Source organism: Gorilla gorilla, chromosome 3 (genome assembly GCF_029281585.2).
Source record: "Gorilla gorilla gorilla isolate KB3781 chromosome 3, NHGRI_mGorGor1-v2.1_pri, whole genome shotgun sequence".
Taxonomy (NCBI): domain Eukaryota; kingdom Metazoa; phylum Chordata; class Mammalia; order Primates; family Hominidae; genus Gorilla; species Gorilla gorilla.
The window spans coordinates 177,849,874-177,870,236 of record NC_073227.2 but is presented as its reverse complement, the minus strand read 5'-3'; the positions used below and the strand labels follow the sequence as shown (position 1 = coordinate 177,870,236).

At 36.3% G+C, this 20,363-nt stretch overlaps 1 protein-coding gene across 3 annotated transcripts in view; it reads left to right on the top strand.

Moving 5' to 3' along the window:
- The window catches only part of PDGFC (platelet derived growth factor C), a 210,243-nt gene that overhangs the window by 144,813 nt on the left and 45,067 nt on the right, over positions 1-20,363 (top strand). For all 3 annotated transcript variants that reach the window (XM_004040554.5, XM_055384106.2, XM_063705620.1), the window contains exon 3: positions 16,064-16,244. In XM_004040554.5, coding sequence (XP_004040602.1) covers positions 16,064-16,244 — 181 coding nt within the window. The remainder of the gene's footprint in view (positions 1-16,063; positions 16,245-20,363) is intronic.

Below are 20,363 nucleotides of genomic sequence, written 5' to 3'. Positions count from 1 at the left end.
GCCTCCCAAAGTGCTGGAATTTCAGGCGTGAACCACCACGCCCAGCCAATCTGTTCTTACTAAAGGCAAATTTTGAATAATGAATTATCTTGGATGAACAGAATTTTTCTTAAGCTTCAGAGAGTAATTTTTCAGATGCATTTATAGGAAACCATTTCATTATAGAATAGATATTCATTAAACATAAATGCTTAAAATACTTCAAAAATGCTCATATTTGGGAACCGTACCTGAAATTCTCTAATATCCTAAAAGGAACAATATTTTTATTTCACTTTGGTTTATTCTAAAACAAACTCATTATTTTTCATTTTCATGGACATCACCAAGACCTAAATTTGTATATATAAATGAAGAATTAAAATGGCTTATGCTGCTGGTCAGCTGTTTAAATATTTTCTTTTAAAATCAGGCTTGAAGTCATGGTATTGCTTTGATAAGCCTTTAATAAATCCTTTTCAAATTTTATTATCATGCTACTTAAATGTTTCTCTCAGCTTTTTATAAATCCATATCTAAAGTCCATCACCTTTTGCAAATGTAGCAATAATACAGAGCAGATAAAAGTTGAAAGAACCTAACCTATAGTAAATCCTTTAAAGATGCCTTGATTAATTGTAAAATGATAAAAATTTGACTCATCTTCACCTTAAACAGAAAATAATTTCCTTTACAGTCACCAAAAATTGCAATGGCACAGTGGCTCATTCCTGTACCCCAACACTTTGAGAGGCCAAGCTGGATGGACCACCTGAGGTCAGGAGTTGGAGACCAACCTGGCTAACAGGGTGAAACCCTGTCTCTACTAAAAATACAAAAATTAGTTGGGCGAGGTGGCAGGTGCCTGTCATCCCAGCTACTCAGGAGGCTGAGGCAGGAGAATCGCTTGAACCCGGGAGGCAGAGGTTGCAGTGAGCCAAGATCACACCACTGCACTCCAGCTTGGGCAACGAGAGTGAAACTCCATCTCAAAAAAAAAAAAAAAAAAAAAAAAATTCCAACTCAAAGCTGGATATGGTGGCTCATGACTGTAATCCCAGCCCTTTGGGAGGCCAATTTGGGAGGATTGCTTGAGCCCAGGGTTTGAGCAGCAGCCTAGGCAATAAAGACCCCTTCTCTAAAAAAATTTGAAAAATTAACCTGGCCTGGTAGTGTGTACCTGTAGTCCCAGCTACTTGGGAGGCTGAGGCAGGAGGATCCCTTGGGGCTAGGAGTTAAAGGTTGCATGATTGTGCTACTGCACTCTAATCTAGGTGACAGAGTGAGACTGTCTTCAAGAAAAAAAAAAAAAGAAAATTGCATAATCATACTAACATGGTCCTGACTTTTTATAGATATGTTTAGGCAATACTGTTCAGCTATTCAAAGAACATAATTTGGTTGAGAGGAAAACAGTGTATCAAAGAAGGAGCAGCCTATAGGGTCCCTTCCAACAGAGAGTAAACTACGAGTTTCTTATACCTGGAACACTCTTGCCATTGGGTAGGTGAGAGAATATATTTATAGCCCTTCTTTCTTTTCTTCTTCTTCTTCTTCTTCTTCTTATTATTATTATTATTATTATTATTATTATTATTATTATTTGGAGACAGGGTGTTGCTCTGTCAGAAAGTCTATAGTGTGGTGGTGAGATCATGGCTCACTGCAGCCTTGACCTCCCATTCTCAAGTGATCCTCCCACCTCAGCCTCCCCAGTAGCTGGTACTACAGGCAGGCATCACCAGCCTGGAAATTTTTTTTTTTTTTTTGGTAGAAACGGGGTTTCACCATCTTTCCCGGGCTCTTCTTGAACTTCTGAGCTTAAGCAGTCTGCCCACCTTGGCTTCCCAAAGTACTGGGATTACAGACGTGAGTCACCATGCCTAGCCTTAAATTTTTATGCCCTTTAAGTATGCCTTGATGTGGACATTCCCATCTCTATATTCCTAGATACCCTAAACTCAGTAGTTGGAATGCATTTGAGGAGGGCCTACCCTTTTCCTGCATCTGCCTACCTCGACTGTGTTCAAAGTAAAAGGGGAAATGGCAAAATGATAATCCATGAGGTAAAAATTTTACTTAAATCTAGATATGTTAATTTTATTTCTTAAATTTAGTTTCTCAAATTTCTTTCAATAATGCAGTGATTTAGTTGTTGGCACATGTATTAAGGCGTTATGTCTATGAACTGTTACTTAATTATGACTGATTTAATAGTGACTCACTCTATATATACTCTACAGACAGCCACATACCACAGGACATCACACCCAGCAGGCCTAAATATTAATGAGGTTTTTTATAAAACTAATTACAAGAAAGTCTCTCATGGAGAGTACAGAAAGTGGTCCTTAGAAGAGAGAGGACTATGAATAGTGTCCTTTGTCATGGAAGCCATCTCTCAGTTAACATTAGATGTATTAGATGCCTAAATCTTGGCATTATTTCAGTAATAGTACAATGGTATGAGGTGATGTTTCCATAAAAGTGCTTATCTACACATGGGTGGTAGCTAACTGAAGATAGGTAATCACTTATGTCAGGAACTGATCAGTCATAGGAAAGAAATGCTGAGCCAAGTAGGTGAGCACTTTTTATACATGAATGTATTTAATCCTATGGGTTACAAAATGCAGAAACAAAAATTAAGTACTCAATATTTTTGCTAGTTGTTGATGAATCTGTCTTCTACTACTGTGAAGGAAGTGAGTGTTAATTATAGTAAACGTGTATATATATATGTGTGTATATATATGTGTGTGTATATATATGTGTGTGTATGTGTGTATATATATATGCTTACATTGTTCTAGACGGGTTAAATTCAGGACAGTTACTCCCACAGATAAGAAGGGCAAAAAGCCTAGTTTTGGAGCCTCTTTAGTTGAAATTAGTGATCTTTGCTCACAGTGTAGTGCAATAGGTTACTAAAACTTATTCCTACAGTCTAACGAAAACTTTGTACCCTTGGATCAACATCTTCTCTTTCCTCATCCATTCCAGCTCCCTTTAGCCTCTGGTAACCACCTTTCTAATCTGTTTCTATGAGAGAAACTTTTTAAGATTCCAAATATAAATGAGATCATTTAGTACTTGTCTTTCTGTGGGTGGCTTATTGCACCTTGCGTAATGTCCTATTCCGTTCATGTTGTCATGAATGAAACATTTTCTTCTTTCTGAAGGCTGTATAGTATTCCAATGTTTATATATACTACACTTTCCTTATCCATTTATTCGTTGATGGACACTTAGGTTGCTTTAATATCATAGTTACTGTGAATACTGCTGAAATGAACAAGGAGGTGCAGATATCTCTTCGACATATTGATTGCAGTGGATATATACTGAGTAGTGGTATTGCTGGGTCATATGGTATTTCTATTTTTCTTTTTTTGAGGAACCTTCACAGTATTTTCCACAATGGCTGTACTAGTTTACATTCCCACCAACAATGCTCACAACATGACATTGTACCCCATAAACTCACACTATTGTATTTTTCAATTAAAATTATTATTTTTTAAAGTAGTGATCTTTGCATGAGGAGCTTTGTGATCTGCTTTGCCACAGAGGTGAAGTCTTCCATAGGTTGCATGTATTGTTGCAATAATAGCAATAATAAGAATAGAACAAAACAAAACTATCACTTACTGAGTAACTTATTGCTAGGCACTATGCTAAACACTTTATATACATTCTCCCTCTGTTTAATCTTCGCAACAGTCTTGTGAGTTAATAAATATTTTCCCCATTTTACAGATAAGGGTCTGGATAGTTTAAATTAGAATTTTCACAAGTGATAATGAATAGTCACATTTTATTTTATTTTTATTTTTAAACTCAGAGACAGGGTCTTGCTCTGTTGTCCAGATGGGTCTTGAACTCCTGACCACAGGTGATGTGCTCAGCTCCGTCTCCCGAACTGCTAGGATTACAGGCGTGAGCCACCCTGTCCCTGGCCAGTAGTGACATTTTAAACTGGATGATTCTTTGTTCTGTCCTGTTTAGCTAGAGAAGTATCATGTAATGGTTAAGAATATGAGCTCTGGGCTGGGTGCTGTGGCTCACGCCTGTAACCTCAGCACTTTGGGAGGCTGAGGTGGGCAGATCACCTGAGGTCAGGAGTTTGAGACCAGCCTGACCAACACGGAGAAACCCCATCTCTATGCCTGTAATCCCAGCTACTCGGGAGGCTGTGGCAGGAGAATCGCTTGAACCTGGGAGGCGAAGGTTGCAAGGTTGCAAGGTTGCAGTGAGCCGAGATCGCATCATGGCACTCCAGCCTGGGTAACAGGAGCAACACTCCATCTCAAAAAAATAAATAAATAAATAAAAGAGAATATGAGCTCTGAAGCTTAGAGTAAGGTTTCTGCTCCAGGTCTATTACCCTTACCTATATGAGTTTTCCCTTGTTACATAATCTCTGTGTATGTCTAATGTGGGTATAATAACAGTAACCAGATGGGGCTGTGTTTGAAGACTGGATGAGTTGATATTTATGAAGTTTCTGGTTCATAGTATGCATTACATGTTGATTTTTATGTTTATTATTGTATGTGAATATTTTACAAGCCTTATTGTGATTTTGATAAAAATAAATTCATGCCTTTTTGTCATTCAGTAATATTGTATGTGCTTCCTCATACAGTAATATTGTATGTGCTTCGTCATACAGTATTCACACTTTATTGGTTAAATTTATTACTATGCACTTTTTTTTTTTTTTTTTTTTTTGAGACAGAGTTTCACTCCGTCTCCCAGGCTGGAGTGCAGTGGTGCAATCTCGGCTCACTGCAAGCTCCGCCTCCCAGGTTCACGCCATTCTCCTGCTTCAGCCTCCCAAGTAGCTGGGACTACAGGCGCCTGCCACCACGCCCGGCTAATTTTTTGTAATTTTAGTAGAGATGGGGTTTCACCGTGTTAGCCAGGATGGTCTTGATCTCCTGAACTCGTGATCTCCCCGCCTTGGCCTCCCAAACTGCTGGGATTACAGGCCACTTTTTAAATTTCACTGTGAAAGACATTTTTATCCCTGATATTCAGGTTTTGTTTTTCTCTGTCTTAAAGAAAAATTTTTGATATTTGTATATTGGTCCTAAATTCAGTCCCTTTACTGAATTCCCTTATTAGTTCCAGATAGATTATAAAAGCCAGCAGTTTTGGAATCATTTTTGACCCCTGTCATTCTCTCATACCCCACACTAAGTTCTGTGAAATCTACCTTAAAAGTATATCCACATTGGCAGCCAGGCACGGTGGCTCAAGCCTATAATCCCAGCACTTTGAGAGCCAAGGCAGGGGGATCAGTTGAGGCCGGGAGCTCAAGACCAGCCTGGCCAACATAGAGAAACCCCTTCTCTACTAAAAATACAAAAAATTAGCCAGGCCGTGGTGGTGCACACCTGTAATCCCGGCTACGCCAGAGGCTGAGGAACCGGAATCGCTTGAAGCCAGGAGGCAGAGATTGCAATGAGCCAAGATCATACCACTGCACTCCAGCCTGGGCGACAGAGCAAGACCCTGTCTCGAAAAGATAAAATAAAATAAATATACATAGAGAGTGGTGGTTCACATCTGTAACCCCAGCGTGTTGGGCGGCCGAGGTGGGAGTATCACTTGAGCCCAAGAGTTTGAAACCAGCCTGGGCAATATAGTGAGACCCTTATCTCTACAAAAAGTTAAAAAAAAAGAAAAAAAAATTCAGGTGTGATGCCTCGCACCTGTAGTCCCAGCTGCTTGGGAGGCTGAGGTGGGAAGAATTGCTTAAGCCCGGGAGATCAAAGTTGCAGTGGGCTGTAATTGCACCACTGTACTCCAGCCTGTATGACAGAGTGAGACTGTTTCAAAAAAATTGTATACTCACACTCTTTCACACACATTCACACACACACATACACACACACACACACAACAGGCAACATTCCTTGGGATGTCTCAACTTTCATACTATATATACTCCAAGCCATCTTGTCCCACTCCTGAATTATTGCCAGGCTCTTCTAGCCTCTGTGCTTACCCGACCACAATCTGTTCTCATGGGAATCTATTATTAACTAAGGATCGTTTGTCTCTTCTGTATCTATTACAACTTTTTATATTATTCTGTTACTAAAACAGCTAGAGCCTTTTTCCAAAATATTGGAAACTAATGGTGAGAATGGCCAGCCCTATCCTTGTTCTAACTTTAATGAGAATTACCTTTAATTTGATCCAATATAATGCCTCTAGTTTCTGTTGAATAATGTTTTACCTTGATTTGAAATTTTATGCTATTCACAGTTTACCCAGTTTTGATCTAAGTTGTTGATTTTATTATATTGTTTCAGTGTTTATGAGTATGATCACATATTTTTTTCTCCTCTTACTATTCTGAAGGGTCATTCTTAGTTCATCTTCATATTCATGAACTAAAGCCATACTCAGTCATAAAGTATTACAGGCGTACCTTGGAGATATTGTTGGTTAGGTACCAGATCACTGCAATAAAGCAAATATCACAATACAATCACGTGAATATTTTGGTTTCTCAGTACTTATAAAACTGAAGTTTACACAGTACTGTAGTCTATTAAGTATGCAGTAGCATTATATCAGAAATTTGAGTTGTCATCTTTTTGCTCACATCCTGCCTCAATGTGGTGGCTGCTGACTGATCATGGTGGTGCTTATTGAAGGTTTGAGTGGCTATGGCAGTTTATTAAAATAAGACAACAATGAACTTTGACATGTTGATTGATTCTTACTTCCATGAAATATTTCTCTGTAGCATTAAGTGCTATTTGCTAGCCTTTTACCCACAGTAGAACTTCTTTTGCAATTGTAGGTCAGTTCTCTCAGACCCTGCTGCTGCTCTATCAACTAAGTTTATGGAATATTATAAATCCCTTGTTGTCATTTCAACAGTGTTCATGGCATCTTCACCAGGAAAAATTTCAACCTTGAGAAACCATTTCGTTTGCCCATCCATAAGAAGCAACTCCTCATTCATTCAATGTTTATCATGAAATTGCAGCAATTCAGTTACCTGTTCAGGTTCCACTTCCAATTCTAGTTCTCTTGCTATTTCCACCACCTGTGCAGTTACTTCCTCCACCAAAGTCTTGAACCTGTCAGATTTATCCATGAAGATTGGAACCAGTTTCTTCCAAACTCCTGTTAATGTTGATATGTTGACCTCCTCCCATGAATCATGAATATTGTTAATGGCATCAAGAATGGTGAATCCTTTCCAGAAGATTTTCAATTTACTCTGCCCAGATTCACCAGAGGAATTACTATCCATGGCAGCTATTACCTTGTGAAATATGTTTCTTACATAATAAGACTTAAAACTCAGAATTACTCCTTGGCCCATGGACTGCAGAATAGATATTGAGTTAGCAGGCATGAAAACATAAATCTCCTTGTATGTAAATCTCCTTATATGTACATCTCCATCAGAGCTCTTGGGTGACCAGGTGGATTGTCAATGAGCAGTAATATTTTGAAAGAATCTTTTTTTCTGAGCAGTAGTACGTTTAAAATATTTAGTAAACCATGCTGTAAACAAATGTGCCATCATCCAGGCTTTGTTGTTCCATTGATACAGCATAGGCATAGTAGACTTAGCATAATTCTTAAGAGCCCTAGCGTTTTTGGAATGGTAAATGAGCATTAGCTTCAACGTAAAGTCACTAGATGCATTAGCCCCTAACAAGGGAGTCAGCCTGTCCTTTGAAACTTTGAAGCCAGGCATTGACTTGTCTTCTCTAGCTATCAAATTACTAGATGTCATCTTCTTCCAATAGAAGACTGTTTGATCTACACTGAAAATCTGGTTTTTTCCTGGCATATCCACCTTTATCAATTATCTTAGTTGATCTTCTGGATAACCTGCTGCAGCTTCTCCATCAGTACTTGCTGCTTCACCTTGCACTTTTATGTTATGAAAATGGCTTCCTTCATTCAACCTCATGAAGCAATCTCTGTTAGCTTCCAACTTTTCTTCTGTAGCTTCCTTACCCTTCTTAACCATCATAGAATTAAAGACAGTTAGGACCTTGCTCTGGACTAGGCTTTGGCTTAGGAATGCTGTGGCACATTTTGGTAATTTGAGCTATTATTTCAAACTTTTTCATTATTATGTGGCAAGGTCCTCTCCCTCTCCTTGAGCCTCCTTATTCCCTGAGATACAAGAATATTGGAATAAGGCCAATTAACACTAAAATGGCCTCTAAGAGTTCAAGTGAAAGAGTCACTGTCTCTCACTTTAAATCAAAAGCTAGAAAGAGTGGGCCGGGCGTGGTGGCTCAGGCCTGTAATCCCAGCACTTTGGGAGGCCCAGGCGGGCGGATCACGAGGTCAGGAGATCGAGACCATCCTGGCTAACACAGTGAAACCCCGTCTCTACTAAAAATACAAAAAATTAGCCTGGTAGTCCCAGCTACTCGGGAGGCTGAGGCAGGAGAATGGCGTGAACCCAGGAGGCGGAGCTTGCAGTGAGCCAAGATCGCGCCACTGCACTCCAGCCTGGGCGACAGAGCGAGACTCTGTCTCAAAAAAAAAAAAAAAAAAAAAAAGCAGCTAGAAAGAATGACGCTTAGTGAGGAAGGCATGTTGAAAGCTAAGACAGGCTGAAAGCCTGGCTTCTTGCACCAGTTAGACAAGTTGTGACTGCAAAAGAAAAGTAGTTGAAGGAAGTGATGAGCACTACTCCAGTGAAGACACTAAGTGATATGAAGGCAAAACAGCTCCATTGCTGAGTTAACACAAAATGTGACCCAGGAACACAAAGTGAGCACATGCTGTCAGAAAAAAATGGTTCCAATAGACTTGCTTTTCACACAGGGTTGCCATAAATTTTCAATTGTAAAGAACGCGGTATCTGTGAAGAGCAAGAAAATGCATTATGAGTGTATATCTTTTAATCAAATTATATTTGATTACAATTTACTTGGGAATTTTTGCATTTTATTCTATTTAAGAGTGAAATTAGTCTTAATTTTTAGTATCTAGTATTGCCATTTCAAAGAACTTTGATACAAGATTTAGCCTAGAATTTTTTTTTTTTTTTTTAAGACGGAGTATTGCTCTTGTCTCCCAGGCTGAAGTGCGGTGGCGTGATCTTGGCTCACTGCAACCTCCACCTCCTGGGTTCAAGCAATTCTCCTGCCTCAGCCTCCTGAGTAGCTGGGATTACAGGCATCCGCCACCACGCCAGGCTAATTTTTGTACTTTTAGTAGAGATGGGGTTTCACCGTGTAGGCCAGGCTGGCCTTGAACTCCTGACCTCAGGTGATCTCCCCACCTCGGCCTCCCAAAGTGCTGGGATTACAGGCATGAGCCACCACGCCCAGCCCTAGCCTAGCATTTTAAAATTTAATGGGGAGGATAGCTGCGCTGGTCAAATTAAAAATTGTTTATATAAAATTGGAATGATATGTTCTTTTAAAGTTAAATAGAACTCTCCTATGAAACTCCATGTTACTGCATCTTTTTTCTTAAAAGAGAGAGGGAGACAGGGTCTTTCCATGTTGCCCAAGCTAGTCTTGCTCTCCTGACCTCCCAAGTAATCCTTGACAGTCCTTTTCACTTCTTCTAGAGTTATTAGTATCTTAACTTTTTCTACTTTTCCAGTAAATACTGATACTTTGCATTTTCTTAGTCATCCATTTTATCTAATTTTTCAGGTTTAATTAGCATAAAGTTACATAAAATATACTTATACTTTTAAAATATATTCTTACCTGTGATTATATCTTCTTCCTCATTGCTAATTTTGTAAATTCTCGATTTATTCTCTCTCTAACCCATTGTTGAGAATCAGCTTTTTGTTTTAATTCTGAATTTTAACTTTAATTTTTATTATATCTCTTACAGCTTTTGTCTTTATTAATTTTCACCTGATATTTTGTTTTGATTTGCTTAATTTTTCTAGCTTTGTAAGTTGACCTCATGGTTTATATATTTGTAGTTTTTTTCAGTAATAACATGGTTTTAAATGAGTAGTTTCTCACCACATAACATTTGTAAGCATTTCTCACAAGTAGAACTCTTCATGGTTTCATAAGAATTACCCATTCATGTGTTGTGAGTCCTGTGAAGCATGCCTATTGGTTTTACTTACACATTTCCATGTAGGGTTAAAACTCTTCATAAAGAATTTAGAGTGGCTGTTAATAAATATTACCAAATTAATTAAAATAAATCTCTGTAAAATTTATAGGCCCAAATTACCACGTTGACTATTCAGTTTTATCTGTATGGCCCTAATATTTCTCCAGTCGCTGAAAAAGACCTTTTGGCCAATCTGAATAGAGATACAGAAATTCTCTGCAGTTAGGCTTTAAAATAAAGCAGATATAATTATATAGGCATATTTTAAATATAATAAGCAATATGGCTTAGCACTTAAGAGCATGGGCTCTAAAGTTTGACTCCTGAGAATGAAGCCTTCGCTTTGCAGTTAGTTGCTGGTGTGACCTTGGCCAAGTTACTTAGCCTTTCTATATTTTGTAACTAATAGACTGGATGGAGGAAAAGTGTTAATTTTTACGATTGTTGTGAGGATTAAATGGGTTACTATATAAAAAGTACCTAAGAAAAAACAGTGTCTGTCACATAGGAATCACTTAGTAAATGTAATTATTATTATTTTAAAATTATTTTTATTATAATTTAAAGCATAGATAAACAATTTGCTGTTGAAGTGGTAATCTAATACTTCTATTTTTGTGTACCAGTTGCATTCTGATAAACTAAAGTATAAGCCAATACACACTGTAGAATGTTTGTCATCTTCTTAATTTTATTACCTTTCTCAACAAGCTCAGACTCCAGTTGACATTTGCAGGGCTGGGCCTTTTTAAAATCCACATTCATTTGTTGGCAGGGTTTCTTTCACACTACCGACAGGTTTGATAATTCATGGGGTAGATTTAATTGACAGGGTTTTAGTTAGCATGAACTAGAAACAGCCTGTTTTGCAGGCTTGGTTTATTTTTGCTGAAAGAAGCTGAGTGTCTGACAATTATGTTTACTAATGAATTCATTTCTTTGGTATACTCCTTAAAATTCTCAGGAGTAAGAAAGACGTCCTCATGGCCTCACAGTTTTCTAATTCCCACATGAGAACGAAAATTTTGTCTACAACACCAGACTTGTTTGTTAAACATAAAAGAACATAAATCCTCCACAGGTCCCCAGGGGTGTGTTAGAGAAAGGGAGTGATCATTATAAACCACTTAGCCCTGTATGCTCTGTATCATGTTGCCATGAGAAAGTGATGTTTGATTGGCTCATAAAATAGGTTTAGTAAATCCTTTAAATACTGATGTGGCCAATTGTGCACATTGGAAATTAATACCTGAGAGTGTATTATAAGGATTACCATGTCTCCAGAGCAGTCACCTGGGCATGTGTAGATTTCTGAATTTAAGGAAGACTGTGTTTTGTGGTTTCACTTTTATGTGTCAATATTGCTTAGTTTTATCATCCCCCTTTCATTTTGCTATGGCCCACAGATAACGTTTTTCATCATTGTTTTCTCTCTTCATTCTCTTCTTGATGTTTGGGCTATGTTAGCATGTATCAGCCAACCAACCTTTGCTATGAATCCCATATTCTGCAAATGGTGTTGTGTCAGAAAATAAGAAAAATATCAAGTTGTTAAAGCAGATGACTTGATTTAATGCATTATTCTTTTTCTATCCTCACTATGCATTCCCAAACCAGTTGAAAGGAAATATGGAATGAAGTGGCAACCGGGTGTGTGTGTGTGTGTGTGTGTGTGTGTGTGTGTAAATAATTATTTCATTAATAACTTTAAATTCCATAGACATCTTAATAGTTATTGCGTGTGACCATAAAAATTAATGGTAGAATAATTGCAGGAATTTTAGAATTATATATTTTTGTATGACACGAGTTCTGAGAAAATCTTGAAATGCCTAATTTACTGTGAAACAATTAGTAGCATACGCTAAGTTCTACTGTTTTACAGACAAAGAACACAGTACCTTATTAGATGTTTGTTTCACTTAAACTTCATGGAGAACAAAACTATATAGATTTTTCAAAGCACTGTCATAAATATATGCACTAGACTTGCATGAGCATGTAAGAATTAGTTGCCAGCTGTCTCACTGCAAATCCAGAAATTTTCATAAGGATTATTTTCCAAATGGCATCAAATTAAGTTGGAAATCTTCATGAAATAAGTAATAATATGCTCATCACCCTTCTCCTATTTACAGGACAGTGGATTTTGTATCGACATAAATCAGAGAAGGCAAAAGTTAAGATATTTTTGTTTCTTAATAAAGTGTTAACATTTTAATCTAGATATTTTTGTGTCGTTAAAGCCCTTTTTAAAATACTTTTAAAGAAGTTACAGATCATATAACATATGAGGTAGTTTATTTTTAAACAGAAATAAAAAAATAATATATAGTAAAGTAGCTATTTGAGTTGTTAATTTTAGACTTCCTGAAGAGAATATTCTTTTCTCTTTAGCATGCTTTTTATATTAGAAAGATTAAAATGGTTATTTTGAAAAATGGTCTCAAGAAAATTTTGTACACAATATGTTCTGCTGAAGCAGTTTATTGAAATGACTTCATCCTGGCCAAATCCAGTGATACTTTTTAGTTTTCACCTCTTTGATCTTTCTTTGGCACTTGGCATTATTGATCACTCCTGCTTCAGGTGAAATTCTCTCTTCTCTCTTACCTTAACATCTGCACCTTCCCTCACAGTGGCTTCCCTCTTATTTCCCTGACTGCTCCTTCCCAGGATGCTTTTGTTAAAGGATCTTTTCTGTTGACCCACACTTGAAATGTTACTGTTTCCTCGAATTCCTCGAACATGTGGTGATTACCTGTCTGTGTTACTCCCCTCTATGAAGCCTCCAGCGGCTCTGCCTCTTAAGTGAAAGGGTGGCCAACTCAGATGCCAAAGAGCAAATATAACCAAATGAAGATAATCTGGATTGTTTTTTAAATCATAGAAAGTAGATAGAGATTTTTAAAAACTAGAAAGAACATGCCTCATGTGAAGCATTTTTCATTTAGTCCCAGCCTCAGTTGCTATGAAGACCAAGTATTCATTCCTTCACTCACCAAATACTGACACAGCGTTTACTATGTGCCTGGGGTGTAGGTGCTCAGGATAAGACAGTAAAGTAAACAAAGATATCTCCTTTGCTGGAGCTGACGCGAATTCTGGAGATGAGCCCTCGTGGAGTCACCCAAAGCTAATGATATTTATTATTACCAGATCTTCAATTTTTTAAAAGCCAAACATCCAGGTTTTCTATGAAGTTCCATTTTTTAAAACGTTGACAAATTTTTTAAAGAGACATCGAGCCCATTGGAATGTGCCTACATGTTTTCAACATTGACCTACCAAATAATCCAACGTCTTATTACCATGCAATACCAAGACCTCACCTGCATCTATTTGTCCACCATGATCTCCATCTGATTTTTGTTTCCCACCCTCAGTTCACAATGGACCATGCTTAGCCCTTTCTTTCTTCTTTACATCTTATGTATTGTACTTCTTGCTAGAATGCATTTTCATCCCCCACCTCTTTCACCCCTCGTCAGTCAATACTCTGAAAGCCCAAGTGTCAAGTCCTTTGTAAGCTGACCTTCATCTCACTGTATAAAATTACTCTCTTTCTTCTACTATTCCACAGTATTTCTTACATACTCTAATTAGAGCACTTACCAATGTGTTTTATGGACCCAGAACCCAAAAAAAGCTTTAGTTATGTGTTTGTACCCTGAGAATCTAGCAGAGCAGTTTGCGCCAAATCAGTGTTTCATAAATCCCTGTCGAATGAGTGGTGGTAACCTGCATCACACAGGCTCACCTCCCAAGCACAGAACAAACAGATCCTTATGAATAGAAACTTTGTTTCATGTGTAGACAACCCTGATGTAAAAATTACCATTCGATAAAAATGATAATTATCAACGTTTCTGCCAGATAGATCTGAAATATCTACTTACGTCTGCTATACCCACCATCCCCGAACCACACACATACACTGCCTAACCCTTCCACATCCCGCACACACATACACTAAAACTCCTGGAATGGTTATACTGGCTGGCTTATGTATATGTAACTTATAACCCTGGACTTCTCATGTGATATAGCAAAATCATATCTCCTCTTTGTCTTTGTGTTTTCTTATTTACTGCTTTTAAACTTCCAAGGTTATGTTAAAAAGTAGGTGTGCAGAGGTTGGAGGGGTGCAGGACAGAGATGGGAGACAAACTTTCTTGAGTGGCAACTCTGTGCAAACAATGTTTTAGGTGCTGCACATGTGCTGTCCCATTTTTCCTTTCTTCAAATGTCTCTGAGTTAGGTAGCATGATTCCCAGTTTACCAGTGAGGAAAATGAAGCTGAAGTAGTTTAAGTTCCATGCCTTAAGAGAATTTTGGATACTTCAGATTTATAAGTATAATTGTTTCATTGTACACTTTGTCTTTTTTCAGCAACTTTTTCTTTCATATATTTAATGTTATGTAAAATGTAGTATTTTTGGTAGTCTGGTATCTACTGAATTTAAAATTTTGAAAAAAATCTATCAGTGGTTTACAACCATGTCAGACTTCCTTTTAACAAAAGTTTTGCAATGCCCTGCTTAGTATTCTGAAATGCAAGTCATAGAAGCAATTATCTGTTTACATGTGAAATTGTTTTAATAATAAATATATTGTCTGCATGCTATATAAATCTATTAAAATAGCAAAGTAATTTGTATTAAAATAATATGTTTCAATATATAAATGAACAGTAACAATTACCCTAGAAAGATAAAGGGAAAATGTTAGCATCTTTTAAGTCGACTCATTGCGAATGTAACAGCTATAAATATAGACTAATAAGAATATGTTTGTTTTAGTTGGGATGAAAATGGTATAACTAGTATTCCTGTTAGTGACATGTTTTTCCAAGTGAGTAACTCTTGGTTAAGTTTAAAACAAAACACAGAAAATCCCTTCAATTTACTCTATAGTTGACATTATTTAAAATTTATCTTAACTAAAACAGTGAAAAACATATATGCGTTTATACATGAGATGATGTAAGATTCCAGACTTAGATGAACTGTAGTAGAATTTGCACCTGCATGAAATGTCCAGTGAAATATTTGAAAGGCATGGAGGACATGGGGCAAATACTAATTTTCAGAACTTTCCATTGTTGGGCATTCGTGGACCTTGCCTGCTACATTTCAATCACTCCCTTCTCACCCCCAATTATTGAGACAACCTAAAATGTTCCCACAGATTTGTGAAACAGTCTGTCATGGGGCAATAATGGTCTCAGTGAGCACCACTGATCCAAACCTTCCAAACCAAAAGTTGACATGTGTTTAAAACAATCATTTATTCCTCTGTTTAAGATACTGTGTATAGTGAAATGTAAAATAGAAATATGTAAGAACTGGTTCCTTTCTTCAAGGATTAACAGCTTAAGAAGATGGATCACTTATACACATATATGGTTAGTTAGAAATATGTGTTTATCAAAACGAGAAAGATGACAGTGAGCTGAGAACACCCAGGAAGGTCACAGAAAGGAAGAACAGTACCAAGTGAAGTGCGAAAGATGCGTATACAATGAAGTGACTCTAGGAAAACTTGCATCACAGATGAGGAAAGAGAGCCAAGGCCCCTGGCCAGGATGAAAGAGCTACTCTCAGAAAATAAAGGGCAGTAATAATAGGAATTAAGAGTGGAGTCACACTGTCATGTCCAAATGAAAATTATATTCAATAATTCATGAATCGAATGTCAGATAGGGTTGCTCCTTACAAAATGTTTAAGTTTTAGGATGGTTATTTAGTGAATTTGGAATTCGTAAACAGAAAAACTAAGGACTCCAAAGAGACTCATATTTCTTCAACTGGGCCCTCATTTTCAGTTGTGTCTCTTCTTTAGAATTCTTAATTATGTGTTCCCGGTTAAATTTTGGATTAACTCACTGCTGTGGTCCGTAGAGTCATAGCACCCACAGACATGAAACTTGTAATTGCCAGAATAACAGATTGTGAAATGATGTCTCTTTCCCTTTGTCTTTTTGCAGGTATGATTTTGTAGAAGTTGAGGAACCCAGTGATGGAACTATATTAGGGCGCTGGTGTGGTTCTGGTACTGTACCAGGAAAACAGATTTCTAAAGGAAATCAAATTAGGATAAGATTTGTATCTGATGAATATTTTCCTTCTGAACCAGGGTTCTGCATCCACTACAACATTGTCATGCCAGTAAGTACCACTTTCAGATCCCTTTATTTAATTGGATCAGCTTTTTGTTTCTTTTTATTTTTCTCCTCTTACACATGAGAATCAGAAAACGAACCTAGCTGGGATTTCATTTTTATGTAAATAAAAACTCTTACATGCCAAGCCAGCAACTCGTTAGGCAAATTCGAAAATATGAAATCAGTATTTACCATTTTATATCATATTCATGTGTATTGTTAAGCAGAAATTTCCCTGTTTGATTGCTCAGGAGTCTATGAAATATTATCTAGACAACTGATTAAATAAAGGAAATTTAAGTATTGGTTAAGGGTATAGCTAAAAAGAAGCAATACAATGCAAACTGAATTTTGAAAATGACAATTTATTCATTTAGTAATAATAGAATCATTTATCATGTATGATTGAAGTTAAAGGAGAAATCTCTGAAGTATGTTATAAATGTTTTAAATTGTGTATATTATAAATTGTGAATTTTGATCAGTTTTATTATGTAGATTATTTAAGATATCCCAAACTCTACTCCATTCTGAAATACTTTTTGCCAGTATATATTCTGTTCCATTTTCTTTGTTCCTTTCCAAAACTTTTTAAAGTTTAATATAGTACTTTAATATTTTTAAATTTATTTAATAAAATAACAATTCTACCTATAAATGAAAAATGTTAATGATAGACAAAGATGTACATTTTTATTAATAGGCAATAGTTTAATACTGATTATTTGCTTGATTAAAGCCACTAAGAATCTGTTTAGTATACTTTTACAGTATCTTGTTTCACAGAACTTAGTGAGTTTAATATTTTTTAGGCTAGGGTGTTGTTGAGGGCCATGGATACACTTTCACAAAGTGAAATATTTCTCAAATATTTAAATATGGGATATATTAATTGTAGTAAAAAACATACTAGCAGGTCTTTGTGAGAGCAAAGGTTTTATTCATCCCAAACATGTGACAAAATAAACTTTAAATTAAGGATATTATTTATATTTTAAATGAACTCCTGTCTATATTATATTAATTTAAATGTGTATAAATAGCAATCTACTGTCCTCCTATAGAATAAAACACAAAAGCTAACATATAAATATCACTACTGAAGGTTTTTTTTTCTGATTTTGTGACTACATAGATTATCTGGTTGTGTAACCCAAGGAGTTATATGGATTAAATCAAATATGTAATGATAAAAGCATACTATATGTATGTATTACACATATACATAGTAGACATAGTATATGTATGGTATTTATAGCAGCTAGCTCAGTTCTGAGCACATAATAGTCTCTCAGTAAATACTTGAATGCTGAGTTGATCATGCAATTCAGTCACCCAGCTTAACTAATAGAGGATTAACTGTATATGTGTGAAAGTTGTCAGATTCATGAGACTTGTGATGAAGTAAGAACCCAAAGGTTGATTGAAAGTGCCATCCATCCTCTTGGCTAAGAAAAGTCCTGTCACCAGGGTTGACCTATTATCAGAGATTTACTGTGACTGAGACCAGACACCACATCTGGGAGACTTTAGGCCAAATGTATGTCATTGGTTCCATTATTGAAATTAAATTGACCACATTTTTAAATGATTGTTTCATCATTTAACAATGATTGGTAAGTTGTCAATATGGACTTCAATGGGCTATTGTCAACTCTCCTGGACTCTATTGAGCCAGGCTTTGTGTGGCAACTACATTGACCTATACTGGGCTGTAGATAATGGAGATATGTGGGGAGTAAAGGCATAGGAGTTCTTGTAATTAAACTATGTTTAGGAAAACAATAGGCTTTTGGACTGGAAGAAACAGGAGAGCATGAAGGTAGTGTCCTACATTGCCTAATAAGTATAAGTTGGTGATTTTCATTTTTAAGATTGCTTTCTGGAGAAATTATATGAATTTTACAATCTCACAAGCTTTGTTTTTTCTGTGTTTAAATTTACGTTGACAATTAACCTGCCATTTCTTCAGCTGTCCTTTGTCTTGATTCCATATATCCATTCATCTCTCTACTTACAGCCACATTCATTCTACTCTTAATAAACTGTCTGCAGAAGGGTGAGATCTGATTAGTTAGAATTTGACAAGTGGTTATGCTGTTAAGGCTTGCAGACTGTTTTGAATTCTCATCGTGTACTCCTGAATTACACCCCTCCCTCCATGCACCCCCTCCACCCCCCACACTTTGCTAACAGGGTGCAATCCATCAATCTTATCTGTGTAACAGATTAATGAAAGCCTAAAGCAAGAAAGTGTGCCTCCTGGACAGCAGACTTAAAAGTTCTTGAGGCCTTTGCTCAGGGGCAAGGGTCCCTCCAAGCCCCTGGATCATCTCTGATGCTTTTATTTTTCTCTTTTTGCTCTGGATAAACTTCATGTCAGCACACTCTGTTCCCCAGAGGCAGTGGTCTCATTGATTAGAAACCTACCTCTGCAAAATTCCACTTTAGATTCCACTGGCCACGATGATTTCTTTGTAATAGTAAAAATAATATTAACTACTAGTTTATAGTAGACAATTAACTTTCTGCGTTGAGGTTTGTCAGGAGTGCCTAGCACAATGCCATTCACATTGTAGCTGCTCATTAAGATTTCATAGAAATTCAGCCATTTCATCTTAGAGTTGTCTAAAACCCACAGGGAGCTATACTACCTTCCTATTTATTATATGTCACCTTTGTTCCTCTCACACAACAGAGATAATTCATAAACCGGAAAGCAGTAGACTCACAGGAATGACACCAGATTTTCTGCTGTCCTAATATATTACGCTATATTACCAAAGACACATTCTTGCATTAGTTAAAGAATTGCCCTGGTTTTCTTTTTAGGGGAGGCAGTGAGGAGTGGGAATTAGTGGGACATCCACTGAAGTTAAAGAATTGAGTGCATACTAATGATTTTATAAGCATTAGTATATACAGTTAACATTATCTGCTTTTCATAATCAACCCAATGAATATTTTGCATGCATTACTATACAGAAAAAATTTTAAGTGAGTTTAATCACATTTTTTTCTAGGACAAATTATGGGTAAAGTTTATTTTAAAATTCTTTATATTTCACAGGTAAAGAGATAACCCTGTAGCCTTCTTTGGGAATATAAATGGATATCTGGTTCTGGTCAACAGTTAAGACTCCTTGGTTCTGATTACCATGTGTCTTAGAGGCAGAGTTTTAATACATTAGTTAAAATTTTCAGAAACAGTTTTTGCCACACAAGTTGCCATTAAAAATTATGTTCTCCCTTGTGAGATGATTTACCCACTCTTTTTTTCCTCAGTTTATGAATAACAGAGCATATAGTTAAATAAGAGATGACTTGTTCATTTGAATAAAGTGATGCTGTTCTAATATTTAAAGATTTTACATATTTATTATAAATATCAGTACTCTCCTTTACAATGTTGGGATTTCCATATCATTTTCTTGATTCACAGGTACCTTGCAATAAGACATAATTAAAATTTCTCTCTCCATTTTTTCATTTGTTGTTATAAACTAAACCTAGTTTTAGAAATAACTTTAGCATATGTTATTTACTTGAGGTTATAGCTAGTTATAGCTTTTTAAAACAGTAGTACTAGAATTGCTACATAATTTTAAAATTACAGCATTTCAATGATATTTTAGAGAATTATTTATAGAAATATTATTCTCCAGTCATGCTCCATTAATAACTAATAAAAAATAAATTTCTGCAAATTGATGCCAAATGATACATACAGTGTTCAACTTTTATGATTGTGCCTAAGGAGTTAATGTCTTTGATTTTTTTCCCTTTCTGCTAAAAGAGAAAAAAAAAAAGACCTGGTAGATTAGCAGTGAGAGATTGTTTGGGAAGAAATGAAGCAAAACTGAAATAAAACAGTGCAAGCTTGTTTCTGTTTGGAGGCCACACACGGTGAGAGCCCAGAACACATTTCAGATCTTTTAGAAAGAAAGGAAAATTTCTTGTTTAATTTTGGAGTAATTTATAATAGATTATATATGTTTTACTCTGTGTACTGTAGCATAAGCACCATTATTTAAAATGGTAAGAAACCTAAAAAGGCTGAAATAATAACTTTTCCTCCAGAATCAAAAGACTTTATTAAAAGTTTTATTTCTCAGTTCTAAAA